The sequence below is a fragment of the Camelus ferus genome, chromosome 2, assembly GCF_009834535.1.
Source record: "Camelus ferus isolate YT-003-E chromosome 2, BCGSAC_Cfer_1.0, whole genome shotgun sequence".
Taxonomy (NCBI): Eukaryota; Metazoa; Chordata; class Mammalia; order Artiodactyla; family Camelidae; genus Camelus; species Camelus ferus.
Window position 1 is genome coordinate 46315552 of NC_045697.1, and position 23676 is coordinate 46339227.

General features: G+C 35.6%; 1 protein-coding gene across 4 annotated transcripts in view; it reads left to right on the plus strand.

Moving 5' to 3' along the window:
* ANTXR2 (ANTXR cell adhesion molecule 2) overlaps positions 1-23676 on the plus strand; it is a 134102-nt gene that overhangs the window by 65402 nt on the left and 45024 nt on the right. For 3 of the 4 annotated variants that reach the window (XM_032457130.1, XM_006190358.3, XM_032457151.1), the window contains 4 exons: positions 8256-8300; positions 9151-9243; positions 14319-14486; positions 14783-14863. In XM_032457130.1, coding sequence (XP_032313021.1) covers positions 8256-8300; positions 9151-9243; positions 14319-14486; positions 14783-14863 — 387 coding nt within the window. Of the gene's footprint in view, positions 1-8255; positions 8301-9150; positions 9244-14318; positions 14487-14782; positions 14864-15930; positions 19935-23676 lie in introns of those variants that run through there. The other variant, XM_032457136.1, reaches the window with a different exon arrangement.

Below are 23676 nucleotides of genomic sequence, written 5' to 3' on the forward strand. Positions count from 1 at the left end.
TATAACATTTTTGGATATGATTAAGAATCTTGGAATAGGGTTATTATCCAGGATGATCTAGGCGGGCTCCAAATGCTGTCATAAGTGTGCTTATAAGAGGGAGGCAGAGGAGATTAGATTCCAGAAGGGGAGAAGGCAATGTGACCATGGAGGCAGAGATTGGAGTGATGCAGCTACTAGGCAGGGATTGTGGTCAGTCACCAGAAGCTGGAAGGGCCAGAAACAGATACACCCCTGGAGACTGCAGAAGGAACCAGTTCTACTCACACCTATTTTTAGCCTTGTAAAACTCATTTTGGACTCCTGGCATCCAGAACTGCAAGAAAATTAATTTCTGTTGTTTTAACCCACTCAGTTTGTGATAATTTGTTACAACAGCAGTAAGAAACAGGTACATTCCCTAAATGATTCTGATATTCTCCAGGGTTGGGAATCACTGCTTAGGGCTATTGATTTTGGCAACTAGTTTTCAAGTCAGATCATTACAAAGATTGTTCGTGGAGTACAGGAGGTTGTAAGATGGGAGATAATGAAATAGTCTTCAAAATGTTTGCAGTGGAAAAAAATTGTTTGTAGTGGTTCCACTGTGATTAAAAACAATACACATTCTTTAAAAGTAGAATTACCATTCTGTTTTGTTTTGAGTAACTGTAAATATGCATATGCATATTGCTTTATACATTGAGTAGAATTTACTTACTGTTTCAGAGTGGCAAGGGTTTTGTAGAAGAAACAGGTTTCTAATTTTTAGGAGTATCCAAGGTGCATATGTTATTAGAACCTATTGACGGCAAAGACCCAGGCATTCTGTATTATTTTCTCAGAGTGCTTGTTATTTGCTAGAAGAGGTCAGTACAATCCCATTCATATTCAGATACATATCACTACTTCAAAATGATGTCAGACAGAGAAATAGAAATACTGCATGTTTTCACTTTTATGTGGAATGTAAAAAACAAAACAAAAGAGCAAATATAACAAAGCAAAAACAGACTCATAGATACAGAGAACAAACCAGTGGTAGTCAGAGGCGAGGGGAGTAGAAAGATGGGTGAAATAAGTGAAGGGGATTAAGAGGTACAAACTGCAAGTTCTAAAATAAATTAGACATGGGGATATAAAGTACAGCATAGAGAAAATAGTCAAGAATAGTGCAGTAACTGTGTGTGGTATAAAAATATTGAATCACTATGCTGCACACCTAAAACTAATGTAACATTGTAAATCAACTATACTTCAAAAATTATGATAGTTTCTAGGCCTACTATTATGTTTCATTATAATTATTGAATTAATAAAGAAGCATATATATTTTTGAGTCACAGATTTGGTTTTTTTTTTTAAACAGATTTGATTATTATATTTCAATACAATTGGGTTCCTCTAAATCCTGTGTATTTTAATATAGCTTCATTACTCTGGGCAGGGATTCATAGATTCACCAGATTGCCAAAGAGGGGCATAGAATATAAAAAGTTAGGGAAACTCCTGTAATAGAATATATGGCCATCTAAGATGCTTTTAATATGAGACTATTTTTAAAAATTTAAATCTTTCAGTTCATTTTAATGAGTATTTTCAAGGATAAAAGAGAGAGATGATATCATTTAAAATGTTGCAAAATTGTGTCTTCTGTGTGCCTGGGCTTTCCATGACAAATAGAATCCAAACCAATGATATTTGGAGGACTTTATCTAGTAATAATAATAAAAGAACTCTTATGCGAAGCTGGAAGTCTTAGGCACTACCATTAGTGAATTACAGAGGGTGTTGAGTTTGCAAACTATTGCATAAGGGGAAAAGTTCTCATTTTTGTATGAAGTTATTTCTCACCATCTGTTTAAGAGTCTGTATCCTGTGCATTGAGTATCCTTTACAACCATCCATCCTTTACAACTGCTTTTCTATAACAAAGACATCAACAATATCCTTCCTTTTTCCTTAAATTAGAAAAGGGGCCAGGAGAGGTTAAAAAAATCATATATTGAATCATGTGTAAGATATCAGAAACTATGGATGTTTTCATCATGGTTTAGCTTAGAAGATATGTTGAGTTTATAGCAGATTTGTTTTACTGTCAAGATGGCAGAACTGACAGCCCTATAGTTGCATCATTTGGAGCAACCAGACACTCTGCAGAATTACAGATGTAAGGCTAATGAGGTGGCAAACAAAGGCTTTCTGTAGTGTTAGATTAGAGCGTGTTATACAGCTGCAAATAAATATCTGAATATGCTGGAGATGATAAGTGTTCACTTTGCTCTAGTGTCCTTGGCCAAAGTTCTCCATCCGCAAGGCAAAATTGCAAGCTTATTTTTCCTTAGTTCATTTTAAGACATTACATAAAGATCTCATAAATCTTAATTTAAAAAAATTTTTTAAAGTTATCTTTTTGAAGCCCACTTTGCTTATAAGTAAGTTGAGCTTTTGTGATGAGGATCTGTCTGACTGGAGCTGTATAGAATCATTTTCTTAGCCAGCAACAGCTGTGCTATTCTTTCTAAATAGTAATAATGCTTCTACATTGCACTTGTTTTTTATTGTTGAGGAGGGCTCTTGGTGCCTTTATTGAGTTACTTTGAGAGCAGCCTGATTTGTTTCTTTTTTTTTGGAATGCACAATAAAACAAAAGTAATTTAAATTTTAATATGCCTTCCTTGCACCATTAATTAAAATGATTTATGTTTGGTTGCCTCCTTGAAATAGAGTGTGGTGTTAGTACTCATTGCTTCCATGGTGATGTTTTCTAACAGAGCACCATTTACAAAACAGGGTTTCAAACTCTTCTGGTCTTGGTTTATCTGCTTTGACAGCAGCACCTTTACTTAACTCCAGGAGAATACACTCTCACACTGTTCTTCCCAGTCCTCATTTGGCACTTTACATTATGCTTATTGTCTAGACTTCCCACAAGTTATTTATTTGTTCAAAGTAGACTCTTTGAACACTGATGAGTCTGTCAAGGAGGAAAGGAAAGGGAGGATGAGATAAGCCTGATCATATCTTGGTCTGAAAGTTGAAAGCATCTACCTTTGTGGGGTTCAGAAAAGGACTTCCCAAATACTAACGTCAGAAAACTTTGTGTTTATGCCCTTCAGAGGAAAGCACTACACTTGCTGTCTTATCTTATCAAAAAGAAAGGAAGAATGAAAGGAAGTCCCACATATATTTTAAATAAATTTTTGTAAACACTAAGAATGATTCCTTATGGGTCTCTGGGCTCTCAGGCAGTAAGATGACATTGCTCATAAATTGGGCATTTGTTTTTGTCACTGGCAAGAATCAGTCCTGAAATACTACTTGATCTACAGTCGTTGTACAGTATCTTCCTTTTTTAAATCCAAGGCAGTTCACTGTTGACAGTTCTTTTCACTCTTTTCTGAATATCGGAACATATGATTGCATCAAGCTGGCTGCAGGCTCCCGTGCTGACATTTTCTAGCGCAAAGAATGCCCACATCACTCGAACATTTGAAAAGTGTTAATGAGCAGATCAAAAGGACTGTTGCCTGAAGCGGCTTTTTTTTTTTTTTTTGAAGAAATCGGCTCTCCTCCAAACTGAAATCTTCATTCTAGCAGCTAAGGAGATGAGATGTAGTCCTCCCTGATGATGATAATAACAAATGAAAAAAAAATTGGAGAAGACTCAAACTCTGCATATGGTTCATAAAGTGGTGAAAGTGTTTTCCAGAATCTTCAATACAGAGCTGAAGGATGCTAAGTGGAAAAAATCCTGGCAACTAGGCAATATTATGCCTTTTAAAATCTGCAAATTCTCATAAAATATGGTGCATATGAATACATCCTTTTCTGAGAGGAATGTGTTCTTGCACTATTTAATACAAGAATGGGATTCTCATGACTGTTATTTTTAATGTATTTGGGCCAACAGTCAGGTTTCCTTTTCTCCTGCACTAGTTTTACTGAAACATAGGGATATCAGTGGACACTGATTTTTGCCATTTTTGGCTTTTGGACTGAATGGCTTCAGATTATTTTCAGCCTCCTTTGTTACTTACAAGGCTGTATGGTAGATTGCAGAGAAGGAGCATTTTGAAATGTCACACACACACACAATTTATTTCCTGTTCCAACACTTCTAGGGCATGGATGTTGGGTGTATGAATCGGTGTATGTATATTATGTCCTTATAAAGTGGGGATGACAGCATCTATCTCACAGAGTTACTATAAATACTGAACTATAGCTATCTGTTTATATCTATCTATCCATCCATCCATCCCAGCAAGTAACAAACTACTCAACAAGTCTTAAGCCTTTTCTCTTGCACCCTGTCCCTTTGTGATCCAAACCTTAATTTAAAAGAATGTCATGTGGCAGAAGAAGTTGAACTCAGAGTTTGGTGGTAGATGGGCCTGGGTCTTGGGTTTGCATCTTAATTCTAGTGTTTTCTCTTTGTGTATCCTTGGACAGGTTACTAAAGTTAGAGCCTCCCTCTTATATTTAGAATGGAGATAAGCACACAGGATTATTATGAAAATGAGAGAACATAGAGTGTGTGGCGTATGTCAGCACCAATAAAGGGTGGTTATTGTTGATGGTATTAACAGCACACAGGTGAACCTCAGCTCTACTTCAGTTTCTTTAGGTTCTGTTATTTGTTGTGGTGGTGGTTGTGTCTCTTAATCTACTAGATCAAAATTTGATTTATGTAGAGTTTTAAGGTTCTGTTTTCATTGTTAACAACATAGAAAATATAGTTGCCAAGATTTAAAAATCAATTTGAATTTATAATAAGTCACGCATTTAGTCATACATAAGATTAATTACACATTATTGGAAAAATAAACCCTAATGTTCTTTTCTGGAATAAGGTGAATACAAATACATGTAGACATATGCCCTATTTAATTATGTAAAGGCACAGAAGAAAAGAACCTAGTGGAAATATTGTGATATGTATTTTGTTGTATCAATCTATTAGAATTTTCATTTTGGAAAGGACCTACAATGAATCAGGTTTATTTCCCAGGTGAAGAAACTTAGTCTGGTCTTATGTTTTCCTATTTGCCTGTGAGTTCACATTTGCCTTTGAGTTCATTAGCTCTCTGACTTTATTGGTTAAAGAAGAAACTTGATATTTTGGGTTTTTTGGACCTAGAAATATTTTAGTTTCATGGAAATCTTTATTGGTTATCATTTATAGCTTTTTTTCTTAGTATTTTCCTTATAAATTTAGAGGTTGGCTGTGAGCCTTTGTGAACATTCTCAGCTAATTCCTTTAGCTCACTTTCAATCTTATTTTTAGTGTCTGTTGTTTGCAGAGCACTTTATTAGGCACTGTGATATTTACAAAGAGGGAATAATGATTATTGCCCTTAAAAAATCTACACATTTGAGGGGTAATTGAAAAGTTCCAAAATAAACATATAAACCTAAGTTAATGAAGCATGAATGGTTCAACTGTGCAGCAATGCATATTTTTAGAAGTTTTAAAGCTTCTAGATAAAGTGATAGAAAGTTGGTAGACTACTCTGTGAAGGCTGGATGGACTTAACATGGAAATGACCATTTTATTTGGGGTAACATCTTCTGTCAGCTTGGAGTAAAGGAGCATATACAGGGATGTTTGTAGATAGAACATTAAGGCAGAACTGTACCACACTAAGGCATTTGAACAATGAGAATACAAGAGGTGGCTCCTGTAGATGTACTGAAAAAGGACCTTTCCTTTTCCAGGTTGTGGCTTGTGATAATAAGGGTCTTTGATAAAGAGAAAGAATGCAAAGATGCCTCTCATCATTCTGTTGTGAGTTCATCAGCAATGGTCATAGGAGGATTCTAAATTGAAATTCAATTTGCGTATATCAGTGCTCAAACTCAGTGTTATGCAGGATAATGAGCATGACAAATACGACGTAAAAAAGAAAGTGTCATGAAAGGCGATGTTCAGTAATTCTCAGGAGAATATAGTGTCGAACAGGGTTGGGAATACTATTTAAGTCCTCAGGTAATAAGTAGGGTAAATTTGAAACCCTCACAAGGAAATGAAAATGAGTTCCAATACATTATACTCAGACTTAGTGGAATGAAGGATGTCCCTTGGCCTTTGTCTAGTGAGAGATCTCTAGAGAGCACTTTATGGTAATTTGCAAAAGTGAGTGGAAGCATGATTTGTATGGTTCTTCCCAAAATTCTGTTAATTCTTTGATTTCGGTTGTCACTGGAACAATTGGTCCATTTTGACTAGAGAAGTAATCAGTCAAGCTTCTGTTAGGAAGAATATTGACCTGGCTACATAGGCTAAAATGAAGGTTGGGGTAGAGATAGAGAAATATGCTAGATGTCTAACTTAACTACCAGTAAAGCATGTAGACATTGATGCCAAAAAAAGAAAACTATGTTAATTATAACTGGTATGCTATGATAATCAATTAATGTTATCACTATGTTATGAGTTAAAATGCATAGAATGAAGGTGGGGACCTCTGAGGGTGCAGCCATTTTGCCTGAGCACCATTCATCTAATTCTACTGGCTTAGCTGTGCTTAAAATGCCAGGATTAGTTCTGGAAACCGCTGTTTGAGATGTTGATCAAATGAATGTATGCTATGCTAAAGAAACTGATCGAGATGACCCAACAATTCAGGCCATTATATAAAAAATGGTTATGATGTTTAGCTTCCGGGCGAGTAGGCTCAATAGATACATGGTTATTATCCCAGTATTCAAAAATAGGACCTGCTCTCTTCTGAAAGAAAAAACAGTTATGTGTGTGTGTGTGTGTGTGTGTGTGTGTGTGTGTTTCCACATTCTAGGATTGGGACTAAAAAGTGGAAACTACAGAGAGGGAGGCTTTGGCTTCATTTGGGGGAAAATTTTTCAAGTGATGTGAGTTTCTTGCCAGTGGAATGAATTACTTTGTGAAGTAGTGAATTTCTCTTTATTGCAGGAATTCAAACATAGTTGGACTACATCTAGGTGGGAATTTTTCAGAATATTGAAGTTTTGGTTGAATGTGTGTTGGGAAAGTTGAAAAATATTGTACTAGATATTTTTAAAATCCAGAGAATCTTAAGTTTATGATTTTAGGTAGTGATAGTGAGAGTGGAATTCAGAGTCCTTCCTTCTCTCCTTGATCTTCCTTCCCTCCTCCCTCTCTTCCTTCCTTCCTTCCTTCCTTCCTCCCTTTATCTTTTCTCCATCTTTTTTTCTTTCCCACCTTCCACCATTTCCTCTCTTCCTAACTTCCCTTTTTCCCTCCCTTTCTTCTTCCTTACAAAATAGAAGATCTATTTTGTGTTAGACACTTTACTGGATACACTGAGGAGCAAAGCAGACATAAAACACATCCTCACAGGAGTTACAGATTTTTGGAGTTAGATAAAATGATCAATTGTGATCCATGGTAGGGGAGAACAAACAGGCATCTGTGCATATTGAGGGAGTCTGAACTGCATTGAGAAAATTGGGGGAATTCTTGGTGGGCAGAAGAGGAGAGGAAAAGATATAGGAGACGGAGCAGGGGGAGTGGGGGGATTATGTCAAAGAATCTTTGGACAGCATAAATGATTGGGTGAAGTCATTTAAAAGTGAGAAGAAATTATAGATTATGAGACAATTCTAAGACTTTAAAGAAAGTGATTTACTTGAAAGAAACAGGGAAGACAGGAAGAAGAGTTGGCTTTTAAATGCAGATGACTAGCATGGTTTTGACCCTGTTGAGTGTGAAATATTGATAGATCTGGTTTTCATGGATTGCTTTTGGACATGTGGGTTGATAATGATATGAATGCTTCCTTTTTATAAAGGAAATGCACCTGTAGCTTGATCACCTTTATTTCATTTTACTGTAATACTATTTTGAATCTTAATCCTCCCCTGGCATTTATTTCTGGGCTGGCTATAAAAATTCACAAATTCCTATCCTTCAAAATTTTGAAAAAGAACTGGAATTGTATGTTTATTGATAAAAGAAAATTGAATTAAGTAAGAGGATTACAGAGAAATAACAGCATTTCTTATATCAAAAGTTTGAATGCTACAGGAATGAGTGAGTTTGAGATTCAGTTATATTAAATTATGGTCCATGTATATCTATGTAGTTGTAATTACCATCTGTGTATTTTTCCCTGAGATTTTGATCTAAACTAAAATTTGAATGCTAAAAGTGATCTACGTGAAGAAAATTATGTCATGTTTTTACTAACCTAATTATTTTTTACACATTCTTACTGTCTCTTCCCTACATACTACTGAAGGTTTTACATTTGATTTTTTTTTTTTTTGTACAGGTTATAAAAGATCCTCCTCCACCACCACCATCTGCACCACAAGAGGTAAATGAGTGCCTAATGAGTGATGTGGATGGTTTTTTTCCCTGTATTTGGATATTATCCCCCAGTTTGATCAATGACATTATTATTAGATAACTGTGATACCTCTGTATTGACTTTTGCATTTTTGAAAATCATTTGTTATTTTTTATCTTCTTATGATTTCTCTCACATGCTAGAGGAATGGGACCTTCACATATTGATGAACATAGACTGGCCATCAGGATCAATAGTACATAGAGATTTAATTTACTTTTTATAGCAATATATCAGTAGTTCTGACATCACTTATTTTATTTACAAAACGTTGGAAGATCCAAGCTGGCAGTTTAGATATTATTACTTTCTCCAAAACGATTGTTACTTTTTATTACCATTAGCCAAAATTGTGTTGGCAACGTGAAATACGGCATTGCACATTTTGAAAGCTTCTCAACTACCTATCTTTTTAGTACAAATTTCTCAGAATTCAAATTTACACATACATTGAGGCTTGAAGTGATTACTGAAATGTGGTCCTAATTTTATGTCTTTTTATCTTTTAAAACATGAAATGATGAATAGATCTGTAAAAGACAAATGATGCTCATAGTTAAGGAGTAAACTTCTGATAACCTAGCAAAATAAGGTAGATTTCTCAAATTGTGGGGTGGAAGGAGTCCCAATATTCCATAGCACTTCACCTGAGATGTATGCATGTAAGCGTAAATTTGCCCACACGTGCTATATATTTTTTATTACATTTCTTCTGTATCAATGGCATTATTTTGAAAAATGTTTAAATGTGAGCCAGTTCTAAGCAATATTTTAAGAAATTATTTCAACCCAGTTTTAAAAACTTGTATCTACATAGGAGGAAAAGGAACCTCTGCCTACTAAGAAGTGGCCCACCGTGGATGCTTCCTACTATGGTGGTCGAGGAGTTGGAGGAATTAAAAGAATGGAGGTTGGTATCTTTAAAAAAAAAATAGAAGCTGCTAATCTGGACTATGTATTTCTAGAATTATTAAGCCATGGCAACTCTACTGTTCACAATTCAATATCCTAATATCCAGTTTTACTTAACACTTTTTATTTGGACAAGTTTTATTTCTCTGGAATAATCCTAGCCATTTCAAAATTATTCAAGAAGAACTGACTTTATTAGTCAAAGAACTGCATTGATGAGATGTCTGAATTCTAAAGGGCAAAACAAAGTTAGGGTTTTTCTGACTATTTTGGAAAAAATTATTGCCGAGAACATCCAGTTTGAAGAAGCGAGCTACTTAAAGTTACAACAATGCTTGTCTTTGAGAAGATCCAACAGTTATGTATTGTTTGAGGAGAAAAATGTCAAAATAGTATGTCCATGAGCTTATCACAAATATTGAGGAAGTACATTTAAAGCTTTTTTTTTACAGCTTATAGTTATCTCTTATGAATGATCATAATTAATATTAAATATCATTTATAGAACATATTGAATTTTTAGACTCAGTGTGAATTAAAATTGAACTTAAATATTATATCTTAAAAATCAAATTTTTACCACCACAGAAATATTTTTCAAAGTGATGCATTAATTAATAATAAGGAATCACTGCCAGCCCTAAGCCCTTGACAACAAGATAGACAGGCCAGCATCCCACCCCAAGGAGCAACTGGAGGAATTTTCTCATTGAAATATTGACTGTATTATTAAACACAAATCCTGGCATTTCCTTATTAGTTATTCTTTAATTTTGCTTCTTGATAAGAAGGAGTTTTTATGTTTTGCAATCATTGCACATGTCTCCTTACTGTCATATCAGCTTTGTCCCATTACTGCCAGAAAAAATCAATAAGCTAATTAACAACCTCACAACTGTTGCAATTTTCCCTTTTTATACATTTCAGTAAAATTCAGATTCCCAAGGAGAGTTTCCCATTTGCAGAATACATTTCAGTATTCTTCAGAAGAAGCCCAGACTTTCTTAACATGGTTATCTTTACCAGAGTGGCTAAAGAAGTCATCCGATAGTGGTTCTTATTTTCTTGACCACATTAGATCTTAAAATAATGCACATTTGCCTAAGAGCTTGCCACTTTATTGCTGAAATATTCTCTGAGACAGGTATCTCATTGCCAATAAGCCATGGAAAAGGTGGGCGCTAGAACCTATTAAATTTGTCTTTTGGAGAAGATTGCGCATGTGTTTGCCCGTGAGTAATTGAGAACACCACACAGTACAAGAGAACATGGCTAGGCTAGCTCTTGTTGCTTGACACAGATGGAGGGTCATTTTCCTTCCATTTGCCTTTGTTGTGTCATTCTAGGCTTGGAGGGTTGGGGAAAGAGTGGATTGGAGGTATAAAAAAAAAAGTCACACTTGTATAAAATTGTTACATATGAATATCTAAATATGATCTGTCACAGCTTATTTTTAGTTTATTTAGTCTCGTTCCAAAATGTGTGTGTAAAAGATGTATGCAAGGGGAAAAAGAGTTTGACAGGAAATAGCACAACGTGTTAGTAGCTTTCCCTTGATGGAGTGATTTTCAGTTTGTGTTCTAGAGTTCCCTGTTCCCAACTTATTTGACAGTGAGCTTGTGCTGATTTATATTCAGAATAATAAACTTAATTCCATTTTGAAAGCCACACATACAAAATACCACGTGACAGTGAGATTCAGATATATTAGTTCTTGCTCAAAACACTAAGAACTGTGGCAGATTTTTGTTACTCCAACATTCCAGTGTTCCAAAGATTGAGAACTTTTTTCTACAGAAAATGAAAGCATATGTATGAGCTCATAAATGGGTCCTGACTTAGAAGGAATATTATTGGAATATGTGCAGGAAAGCCAAGGGCTCATGAACATTCTTGAGTAACTCACATTTCAAGTGGTAAGAGTTATTGACTCTTATTTTTAATTTTAGATGTAACTGAATTTTATTTAAATTTAATTGGAATGTATTTGTTTGTGTTTTTATTTGTTGACTTTTAATTAATATGAAATTACATTGCCTTTCCTTTTCAGCTGAAGAAAATTTATGAAAAGGACTCACTATTAATAAGTTGGCAGCCATTTTAGTCATAGATAATGTTGGCTACATTTTATGGAGTGCTCCATCAATGAGATGGAAATGAGAATGAAAGTGAAGGAAAAAGTGAAAAGTAAATATGGGCATCACAAAGGGGAAACACGATGCAGAAAAATACACAATAAAAAATAAACTGAGAATTAAGCATCATGAGACTTTCTCAAACATGAACTTATTTAAACTTGGAGAGGAAAAATAGAAAACATAATTTGTTTTAAAACCATGCCTGTTTAAACCTGGAAAGTGTTTTCCTTTACAAAATACCTTAAACTTGGGGAAAGTAAATGGAATTTTAGAAATTACCTGTACATTTGAATTAAAGAATAAATCTTCGTAACTAATGTTATTTTAAGCCAGTATAGGAATTTTACATAGAATTTTTTTTCTTACTTCTCCTTTACATTAAATATTTAAACACTGTGGTAATGGCAATTTGCAGAAAGCTGGAACTGAGCTGATGTTAATAACAGCTGTTAGCACAACTGATCCACAATACCTAATGACTTCAAATGTGTGTTTCTGCCAATTCAGCGTGAAACTGTTTTTGTTTCTTTTCTCAATTCTGAAATTGCTCCTTTTATGATACAACCTCCCAGCCATCCAAATATGCTCTGGAAATTATGGAATTTCATTGTTTATCATTGAAAAAGCCAAGTAGAATTGGAAAATTTTAGCTATCAAGCTTGCACTCTTCTTTCATGATAAAAAGTCAGATATATTAATTCTGTTAAGGCTGCCTTTAACAATCTGTTCTTCTTCTTTTATCCTTTTTGACTATCAGTGTGGTCAAACTAAAATATTAAAATGTATACATAAAAGTGTGTATATATATTTAATTGTTTTTAAGAGTTTTAGGAGAGCTCTATAAAATGTTTCTTAGTTTTTGACCTTGAGATTGAGAGGAGTTGTATTGTTTCGTGGTGATGGTGGTGATGATGAAACAGCTGCTTCATGAAGTAACACTCAGGGATTTATTTACTGCATTTCCTTTGACCTCAACAACTATATTATAAGTTTAGTCCTTTGATAGTTGAGTCCCTAGAAATGCCACATTGGGTCAGAACTCTAGTTCAACGATCTTTGTGTTCTTTATCTGAGAATACGGTGCCGGTGAGACTTGGAGACAGAATACAATTACATTAGCTCTATGATATCCACCATGACATTGGGGCTAGTTAAAATCTAAGTTAAAAAATCTATAATTTCCAAATGAATCTACATTTTATCTACTTATATTTCTACTCCGAATGTCTTCTTTGAGTTATGACATTCCTATGCTTATTTAACCATGTATCTTCTTTTGTTTTTGTTTTTTTCCCTTAAAATTGAGACAACAACTCCAAGAGATGTATCTTGGTTCTGGTGGTTTTTAGTTCAATTTAGCTATATCTAAAGATTTGTAAAGTTTTAGTTTATCTAGGTGAAGACACTGTGATTTGAAAAGAGAAGGTCATTTCTCTGGAAAGAAAGCCAACTATCTAGCTCTAAAGGTTTAATGGTGTTTAAAACAATTTTAACAACCTCATAAAGAACATGCTAGTACCACTGATCACACTGAAAGATACAGATACGTTTTAATGACTCAGCAGGGTCCACTTGAAATTGAAAACCTATTCTAAAACTGTAATTAAAAAAAAGGTAAAAACATCTAAGTAAGCCTTATCAAAAAGGTATGAATGGTTCTTTCTGTGAACAGTAGTCATCTGTATTCCCACCCCTTAATTCAGGTCATTAAAATACTTTAAAAAGTGTTTAATCATTTTTTTTTCCTTTGTAGAAATCACTTAACTCTGGTGAGTCACTATGTGCCCTGCACAGAACTCCCTGTTTCTTTTTAGAACTTCACTTATCTTTTTGTCTTCTTTGGTAATGTCCTTGGTTTTTAGACTTCCCTACTGCTCCTGGTAGGACAAAGCCTTCCTGCAGGGGCCGCATCCTCTTTACATGCCCACATTTGCAAACATTTGGCCCAGATTTAGCCAATTTTCATTGAAAAATGAACATCATTTGACCTTGTTGTTTTTCAATATCCAGAGTTTTCAGAGAAGGGAATTTCCTAAAATTTGTGAGATTCCCTGGTGTCTCTGAATTTTTTCTCTTCACAGCCTAGCCTTTTCAGATTTGCCTTCCTCCGTGAAAAATAAACGTGTCAAATTACCATACTCATAGGAGTAGAGGAACTAAAGACTGAAAGCTACTTTACAAAGTTGATCTTTACAAAATTGAAGAAAAACATTTATAATTATTTTACTTCCAAAGGCTAAATGTTTAAATCATACTTTTTTGCCATAGATTCAATAGACAGTTTGGAAGGAACAACTGACTCCTTTGTATAAAATATATTTGTAAAATTCAAACCTTATTTATTACCCATTTCAGACTACATATGTTCAAATCCCTGTCCTGCCACTTACTAGTTGTGTGGCTTTGGGCATGACACTTAACCTTTCTGTGTCTCAGTTCCTCATCTGAAAGAAAAAAGTACAGTATCCATCTCATTGCATTTTGGTATGGATTAAATGCAGACTGGCACATGAAATCATTCAGTAAATGCTAATTATCACCATCATTATCGTCTGTTTCCCCCAGTGCCATCAGTATATATGGGTATGTGTTTAGCTGGAAGGAGAACATACCTCATTAGAGAATAGAGTTACACACTGTCATGCACTTCATACATACCCCAAAAATTAACTCCTTATTTGAAACAGTGGAGAAATGGTTGCATCAATTTAATTGATGCCAGATTTTTTACAAAGGGTCTCCATTTCTAGAATGTTAATATTAAGCACCTAAGGAGTGGTAAGAAACCTATTAAACCTCCCAAGCGGAGGAGTTTGGAGTTAGGATGCCTGTTCATCTTTGACTCTGAGGTGGTGAACCAATGAACCAGCTAAACAAGAACTTGTTCCTCTAGGCCACTCTGCGTCTGATACTAGTATTTCCCATTGTTTTAAAGGTCCGCTGGGGTGATAAAGGATCTACCGAGGAAGGTGCAAGGCTAGAGAAAGCCAAAAATGCTGTGGTGACGATTCCTGAAGAACCAGAGGAACCCGTCAGGCCCAGACCACCCCGACCCAAACCCACACACCAGCCTCCTCAGACAAAGTGGTACACGCCGATTAAGGTGACTGTCCAAACTTTGTGGGATTTCAGTGCAACTTTCTGGAGAAGCTGTAGCCCCTTTAGTCTCCCTGCCCCCATTTATCTGAAGGAGGACCGAGGTACATCAGTTCACCTTATAGCAAGTGAACACTTTCTGGGCAACAAGAAACTCCATTGCTGTTATTTATTTATTCGTCTAACTTACGAAAGAAATGAGAGTAGAGAATAAGGCTTTACCCTCTTCACTTCAGTGCACCTATTTAGCAAACCGGTGTGGAGCACACTCCCCCGGAATTGACAAATCCCGTCTCCCTCCAGGGTCGGCTGGACGCGCTCTGGGCTCTGTTGCGGAGGCAGTACGACAGGGTTTCCTTGATGCGACCTCAGGAAGGAGATGAGGTTTGTATGTGGGGATGTGCTGGGAAAATCCTGACCCTGGCCTCACGGGTCTGTGTGACGAAGGCAGTGAAATAATAATCAAAAAGAATCTAAAGTCCTCATTACAGTCGAGGAAGGAATTATTGTCTCGTGCAAATTCCTGTTAGGTAGAGTGCTTAATAAATGATTCTCTATTGTTAGAATATGTCTTTAAACGCTGTGTTTTAACACAAGGACTTTTTCAAGTAACACAAAAATTAAGATCCACCGCACACAGACTGTAATAAGCACCCTCGTCACTCTAGCCTTTGACTTGGATGACATCGGGTTCTGAGGTTTACCCAGTGGGCACATGCCTCAGAGTCTCCACTGCTTTAGGTATAAATAGGTATTTTCCTGCCTCCAACATTTGATTTAATCTAATTTCTTGTCTATATGAAAGTGCCTTTAACGTTATGAGGCATTGTGGAAGTCTGCAATGGTGAGATACACACATTTATGTATAAAAATACATACATACACACACACATATGTGTTATGCATTTTCCCTATCAAGGAAGCCTATTTGAGGCTTTTTTGTTTTTGTTTTTGGAAATTTGGCTAGAATTACTCTAGTTTTATAATTTCTGTAATGTATCAGCTCTATTTCCTGTTGTATCCATATAAGAAAAATAGCTTAAAACTCATTCATATGTAACAGTGGGCAGGTTTGATTCAGAGACAGGACACTGTTAGCAATAATAACAGGACTGTTTCATTATGTGTCAATGTGATCATCATTCTGTGTTAACAAGTGTGTGATCTTCATTCATCTCAGCTTCAGAGCATTGTGGCTTATTCAGGTTAGATAGGCTAATTTTTTAAGGGTGAAATAATTGATGAAATTAATACTTACTTTACAATGCCATGCTATCTTTAGTGTTACACGATTCTAGCTTGATATCAAAAATACAAAAACGTCTAAATTTTAAGATTTTACTTCTATGAAATGGAGGTAATCTTAGCAACATCTGAGTTCAGCCATTTAGAAAAGCAATTTGAGAAAACAGTCCTGGCATATTCCTAACAGATCATTTACCCTTTGCTAGGACCAGAGGTAGAGAGAACCACGTGGGTTGTGAAGCAGCCTCTTTCATTACCAAACCAATGCGATTAACAGAAATTTCTTATATGTAATGAAATCTGTGCCTCTGTTTCAATTTATGCACCATCAGGAGTTCTGCTTCTGGAACAACATATAACAACTCTATTCGTCAATACGCTAGACTTTCACTTTGAAGGTTTTAAAATTGTTTTCATGATCATCTTAGTTTTCTCTCCTTCATGTTAGACATTAGTTCATTTGCTCAATAATTTTCATCTTTTTAAGTGTGGGGTATCATGCTAGCCCTGAAGATGTATTAGTAAAAACAGAGAGTGGTTCCAGAAACCTTGTCAATACTTTCTATATTTTTTAATTCTTATGATTGAAATTTTGTTTATTTTTATCATTTGTAGTAATTTTGACTAAATTAAAAAATTTTTGGATTATAAATTTGCACAAGTAATGGCATCAGGTAAAATTGGGGAGGTGGGTACAAACTATAGACTTTGCCCTTAAGAAACCTGAAATTTTTTGGGGGAAATGAGACAGATACAAAAATAAAATTTATTCCAGAATCTGGACTGGGCCATACCATAGGTAGGTATCAAGTACTTCTGAGTGCATAGTGAAGAGAGATTAACTCTCACTGGAGGAATTTGGGAATGCTTATTAAAAAATATAGGCCTTCTATCTTTGAAAATGGATAGGGTTTCATCAGGTGGAGTTAGGTGCAATGCGTATTTCCACGGATGCAACATCATAAGCAAAATCTCTGAGGCAGCCGAGAACAGTGATTTGTGGATTACAAGACAGTCTGAGGGCTGGGGATTAAAACCACAATGATAGGTTGGGAACAGAAGAGAAGAAATCTTTGAGTTTGCATAAACTGATATATTTGTGCTTTTGAATGATGCATTATACTCATTCATTCATTCAACAAATATTTATCTGGTGTCTAATATGTACCCAGCACTTCGTTAGATACCAAGTAAATCTAACATTCTTCTTAAATTATAGTGCTAGAATATTCTCCATGTTGCCCCACCAGGTAAAGCATTATTTATTTTTCCATGGTTGAAGGAAGAGTAATGCTTGCATTATTTTGACTGTTTCCTTTGTTTTTTTAGTAATTTGATTACACTTTTGTCTGATATACCCTTAAAGCCATTTATTCTGACTCTTGAGGTTAAATTTTTTCAAAATTGAGAATTTTTCAGATTTTAGGGATCTGATATAGTCCATATATATTATGTAAAGCATCATCTAATCTCATTATTGAGACATTCTGCTTCAGAAATATTAATTACTGCAAGTGAATAAATACAGACTAGATACTCTTAAGTCAATTCAGGTCAGATTTTGCTTCCAAATGAATTTTGGTGACAAACTTAACATGAAACTTTCAGTTTTCAAAGATTGTGTATTTCAAAACTATAGATAAAAGGATTGTAAATCTTTACTGTGTGTTATTAACTAAAATTCCACTTTTTCACTCTTCACCTATATATGTGATTTATGATTTTTAATTTGTTTTTATTTAAATGCAGGACTTAAGCTTAGAAAATATCAATTGCTGCTCAATTAATTGATTTGTTTTTCCATCAAATATACATTATGATTCTGTGTGTGCCTGACACAGTCTGACGTAATTTCTCTTCATAATAACTATCCTTGATAGCCTTACTGCTTCCAAAAATTCGTCAACTGCAAATTTTCATCACTTATTTCAAGCCATGGTTAAAACCTCAATGGAGTACTCCATGGGAACCTTCCTCACAGGTTGACACTCTGCACAGTTAATTGACAGTAATATGGTAAAGTTAGGAGCCCAGCCAATAGTATAAACTCAGTTTACCGTCTTATTCACAAGGATATTTAATAAATTGTGTTAAATAGTTTTTATTCCCCCATCCAACCAAACCAATGATGCAAAATGATCATGGAAATCAGGTAACTATGGCATGATTTGCTCTAACCTTCTGATTCCTGCTATGATCCTTTATAATATTTATTATTTTTTTAGACTGAGGTTTGATGTCAAATCGATAGTTATCAGCATAGAACTGTTTTCCTCTAGACAACATGGTAAATCTCTGCCCTCCCTTCTTTTTTACTTCCCATTTCCCCATTTTTCATGTTTCAGAAAGATTATTAATAATATCTAAGTTTCTGTCAACTCCACATCATCTACCAGGTCCTCTTTACTTGATAGAATTAACTCCAATATAAACTTCCCATCCCATACACATACATAACTATAATCTGTATTTTTTCAGAGATTATAAAATTACCTAGTGAGTCATTCTAATACTTTGGCAGAATTAGTGTTCTGTACACTACTAAGACAACTGAAGCATCCCAATGTTTTTTATATGTTTACATTATTTTTTAGGCAGCCGTTATACTATCTCCATCACATGATCTCTAGAATGCTTTCCTCCCTGACCTTCCTTCCTTCCTTCTTTCCTTCCTTCCTTCCTTCTATGCCTTCATCCATCTTCTTTTTCCCTCTTTGTTTCTTTCAAGCACATTTACCTCCACTATGCTCTCACTTTCACAGTTGCTAATTTCTTATACCAGTTTGTGCATTTCTTATATGCTATGCTAATTTTCTTCTTGGCTTCTTCTTCTGAATGAAGCCTTTCAATTGCTCTATTCTTTTCCTCTGGAGTGTAATAAATATCATTATTGATAAGGCCAACCTATGGGACTCTGTGATGCCCCAAAGAATCTGCACCAAATAGGATGCTTAATTATATTAAATATTTGGTGAATTTTACTTAAAAGGCTTTATAATAACCATAATACATCAAATAATATTATCCAAAAGTAATATTTAATTAGGTGTCTAAATAAAATCATATTTGCATGGTGCATGGCATAATCTGTACTCACACTCTAGCACCCCACAAATTTTATTTACAAAAAAGAACATATAATATTTTAAAACTTCTAGTGCTTTTTTTTTTTTTGCTTCAGAGTGTCTTTCATTTGATAAACTTAATTTACCTAGTAAGAAATTGAGGACCCAAAGGCAGAAAGAGAACAAGGGACTCAGAGCATATTTGGCACAGCTAATTTTGATGTGTGATGTTAAGATGAGATGATTTGCTTTGGTAATGCTTTATCTATGCATGAGAAGAAGACCATGGCTCACTGTTACCTTCTATTTATTGTGGCTAATTAGTTAAGCCCTCAAAAATTAAACTGTCTGAACTCTACGGTTTTTACAAATTTAGTTTATATAGACATGGTTTGTCTCATAGGATTACATGGAGTAGAGAAAAATTTAAATTTGGGAGACTAAGATGTCCAAGTAGCAGTGTCCTCTAGCTTTTTGTCTATTCTTTGTGTTGAATTTTCTAGGCAAACCAGGGCATAATCACTGAATGAGAAAATTAGTCTTGTAGTTTTGGGGATAGCTTTAGATGTGACTGGGCTCCACAGCATAAGGAAGGGTAAAATTCTTTAACCTTAGAGGTCTTCAACCTTACTTCTCTGAAACAAATCAGCATTTGATTAAACTAATTTAAAATACTGAACCCAAACCACTCAAACTACTCATGAATGATTTCATATATATGTGTATACTATATATATATGGTATATATAAAGACAGATATTGATTCTCACTGAGAAGGTTTGTCTCTGCATATCAAATAATTCATTGGTACAAATGTTATTAGCTACTTAAAGACAATTCTTTTTAAAAGAAACTTTGTTATCAATATATACATTGGTGAATACATTTTGCAAATAATGTTGTTATTTTCCTGTGCTTGTAAAGGTGTGTTTACATTTGATTATGCTTTTTATGAAATGTGTGCATGATGGTTTAAGAGGGATGTATGTGTATAAAGCATGTGTACATTGTAGAAATTAGGAGGACTTTTGAAAACATTTTCTAATCTTTGGATATGGATGCAGGTTTTTTTGTTTTTTGTTTTTTTTTAAGTACAGTCAATTACAATGTTTCAGTTTCTGGTGTACAGCGCAATGTCCCAGTCATGCATATACATACATATATTTGTTTTCATATTCTTTTTTATTAAAGGTTATTATAAGATATTGAGTATTGTTCCCAAAAAACTTGTTTTTTAAAATCTATTTTTATATATAGTGGCTAACATTTGGAAGCAGTTTGTTTTACTTTGCCAAGAAACAAACGAGAAAGCTTTCTCTTTTCTGAATATTAACAGAAGTAGCAGTCACACTCTTTCTTTAAAAAAAAAAGACAACAAACTTTATGCTGCTTGAGAGACAACAAAACACAATTGTTTTGAGGTTGTGGCTGATGGTTTCAAAATAATAGAACCTCTGCCTAGTCAACTGCCTGTTTTCTACGTTGGAAACCAATCTTGTCATTTATTTATAAACTGTTTACTGCAGATTCTGCCTCTTGAGAGTTTAGTGAACAAATCAGTGTACTTAGAACTAAACCCAGAGTCACGCACATTTACTCTGCGAGTCCCGTCACGCTGAATTTCAAGCCAAATGCTCTCCTTTTATGGCTCAGAGGCCACAGCGGGCTCGTTAGCGGAACTCACTGCTGAACTGAAGTCCTTGATCAAGTAACTAAAGTTCAGGCATAAAGTATCAAAGCGGCGCGAGAAACCTCTCGCTCTGCCCCCCGCTCCCGCCACCTTTCGGCGCCGCCAGCTCCTGCCAGGGTGGCGGGGTTGGCGGGCTGCACGCAGACCAGGCAGAGGCTTTGATTGTGGCTGCAGCTCCTCGGAGTCATAAATGTTTAAGCGCGCGGCGCGCGAAGGTCGGGCCGCGCGTCCAGGTGTAAGCTAGCAGGTTGTCGCCGACATCTGTTTGCGGCGGCGGCAGCGGCCTCCCCAGCCCGCAGCGAGCGGCCCGATTGTCAGCGGAGGTAGTTGAGAGCGGCAGAACCGTTTTGGTCTCACACTCGCTGCCTGGAGGCCTGAAACACCAAAGGTAGGAGTGGGGGTGGACACAGCTGCGATCCCAAACTTGCCTTAGGCGCAAATAAAGAGATCTAATGCAGTTTGACTCCGTTGCGGTGGGGAGACGGGACAGAAAGCCACTTCAGAGACAACTTAACGCTGCAACATCTGCCGCCAAGTTTCCAGGGAGTGACGGGGGACAGCAGGTACAGATCGGAGTCTCCACGTAAACAGCCTCCATTAAGCCGTGGACTCTTTTGAAGGGCCTCCATCAAACATGCTGGAGTCCGCAGCAGGAGTGAGTTTGGTTTTCAAAGCAGTGTTTTGTTTTTGCAATAACAAGGTAATTTATAAATGATGCATTACCATGCGTTCTCCTTTTTTTGTCTGAAAAGAAGAGAGTTAGAGAAGCAGCAAAGCAAAGAAAGAAGAAAGCACAGTCCTAGTTTTGGAGTTGTTCCACAAACCAATTAAATCTCCAAGGAGCTGCTTGTCTGTAATCGAGGTTATGTTAACCTTCAGACGGCGCAGTCCCTCATTCACCAGTAAGCAGACATAAATTAAAATAGGGCAATAAAAGAATCCCAGTAATAGTAACACCCGCGAAACACACCCACTATTTCTTTGTTTTTAAACTCATAGAGCTTTTTATTACATGGAGGTGAACTAGAGTTAGATAGTTTTCCCAGATGTATTTAATTTTTCAGTAAGACAAAATTTAGAAAATTGCATTGACTTCAGTTTTCTTCCTGTTTGTAAAGGCTTCCTACCTGTATTTGAATATTAAAAACCCAAAGTAAGGTTTACATGTTAATGGAAGCATTTTTCTTTCTTGAGGAAGTTTCCCCTTCTAGCACCTAGAATCAGCCAGGGAAAAATGGAAGAATTTGTAATAATTTTCACTGGGGAGACTATAAAAACTCATAACTGTGCACACACACATATATGGCGTAACAGATTTGGTTAAAATATTAGTCTGACAAGTAAAGCTCCAGAGTGTGGCCAGGTAATAAAGATTCTACAGTAAACTGTTACCATTAATAATATTTAGGCTTCCTCACCTGAGGAAATAGCTGTGTGACCACCGCAATAAAGGAAAGGTGCTGACTCAAAGGTCTCCTTTGGAGTGGGGCAGCCAGGAAGCAGTGGCCCGGGGAGAAACGCTGGCATGTGGCAAAATTTTTATCAGTCAATGGTGAAATAAGAAACATAAGTGCATAGTGAGTTTCCAATTAAGCTAAATTTATTACGTGGAGAGGACTTCTATTAAATGTACAGATATGATTTTCATTTTTTAAGATGATTGATGGTAGCTGCTTTAAAACGAATGTTCACCATGACAAAACTCAGTGTCAGCCATCTGATTTTTTTAAAATCTACAGGAAAAAACCCTACAAAAACCCAACCTGAGCACAGGTTTATTTAAAAAGAACCAGAGGAGCCTGATAATCTCAGTGGCAAATGATTGCGGCTGGAGCCCTGGCTCACATCCCCAGTTCTAAATTTATGTTCATTCCTCTGTCAGTCCTGCTTCTGAATTCTCATGCTCAAAACAGGCCTCACCCTCTTCAGTGGTGGCTTCTTCAGTGATTCTCAACCTCCCAGGGATTACTCTGAACTCTGTCATGCTTACAAGTCACCCAGTGCCCTGTGCTGTTAAACCACTTCATCTTCAGGATGAAGAAGCATCTGGAAGGCAGAGATTTTGTGCCATACTGCCTTTGAGTTCCCCATCACGTTTGCAAAATGTAAACCACTTGTGGGTATTTCTGAGCAGACTGAAACCTCCACTCAGACAGTTTGATATGTCACATGTTTTCAGTGCTTGGAATTATGCTGCTAATGACTGCACTCTTAAATTTAGTTTTTAAATTCCATCTAAACATTTTGTGTCATATAGCCAAACTTTGTAATAGATTTTAGGGGCTGTAAGATAGCCCTTTATTTTAGCCTAACTCAGTCAGTCCTATTGCCCACAGTGCTTTCATAAATTTTCTTTTTCATACTTAAATGAGAGGGTAGAGAAAAAATCAATTTTTTTTAAATTGTAGAGTGATTGCTTATGTTTTATTTCTATAAGGATCTGAAATTTTAAATGGTGCGTTAGGTCAATTATAACGTGGCATCATTGGAAAAGAGTACCACTAAGCTTTTCTAGCCTTTATGTGACCACAAATCTCTCTCATTTTTATTATCTCTTATCTATATTTCAGGGTATCCTTAAAATACTTTAAATACCCTGTTTAAATTGGTAAAAGTAATTAACTTTGGTTAATACATATTTGAAAGACAAATTTTTACTAGAATAACTCAGGTTGTGAGCATGCCATTATTACTACAATCCCACTGCCTGATTTATGAGTGGATGTGTATGTGTGTGTGTGTATATTATGTTTAATATGAATATATGTGTATATATATTCCTATAGGACATATTTTCTCAGTGTGTATGTCATCAACTAATGTCTGCTTCAGTGGAAAATAACATTCATGAAATAGAGAGCTTTTCTGATACCATTTCATAGCTTAAATAAAACCATCTCTTAATTATGCATGTAAGCTGGCGAAAGTGTTGATTCAGTTTGGTTCCCTAAAAGTGGAATATGGAATATGCAAAATGTAATCATTTAAATTACAAAAAAAATTTAATTTTTTTCAAAGAAAGTATCAATAGAACTTAGACATTTAATTGACGTTTTACCCCTGGTCCAAAATAACTTGTGTATAGTGGCATCATATAAATTTTACGTATTAATCGGAAGTTTAGGCAGGGATATTTCTTGGTGAAAATTGATCAGCAACCTTTTTTTTTTTAACATTTTTTATTGATTTATAATCAT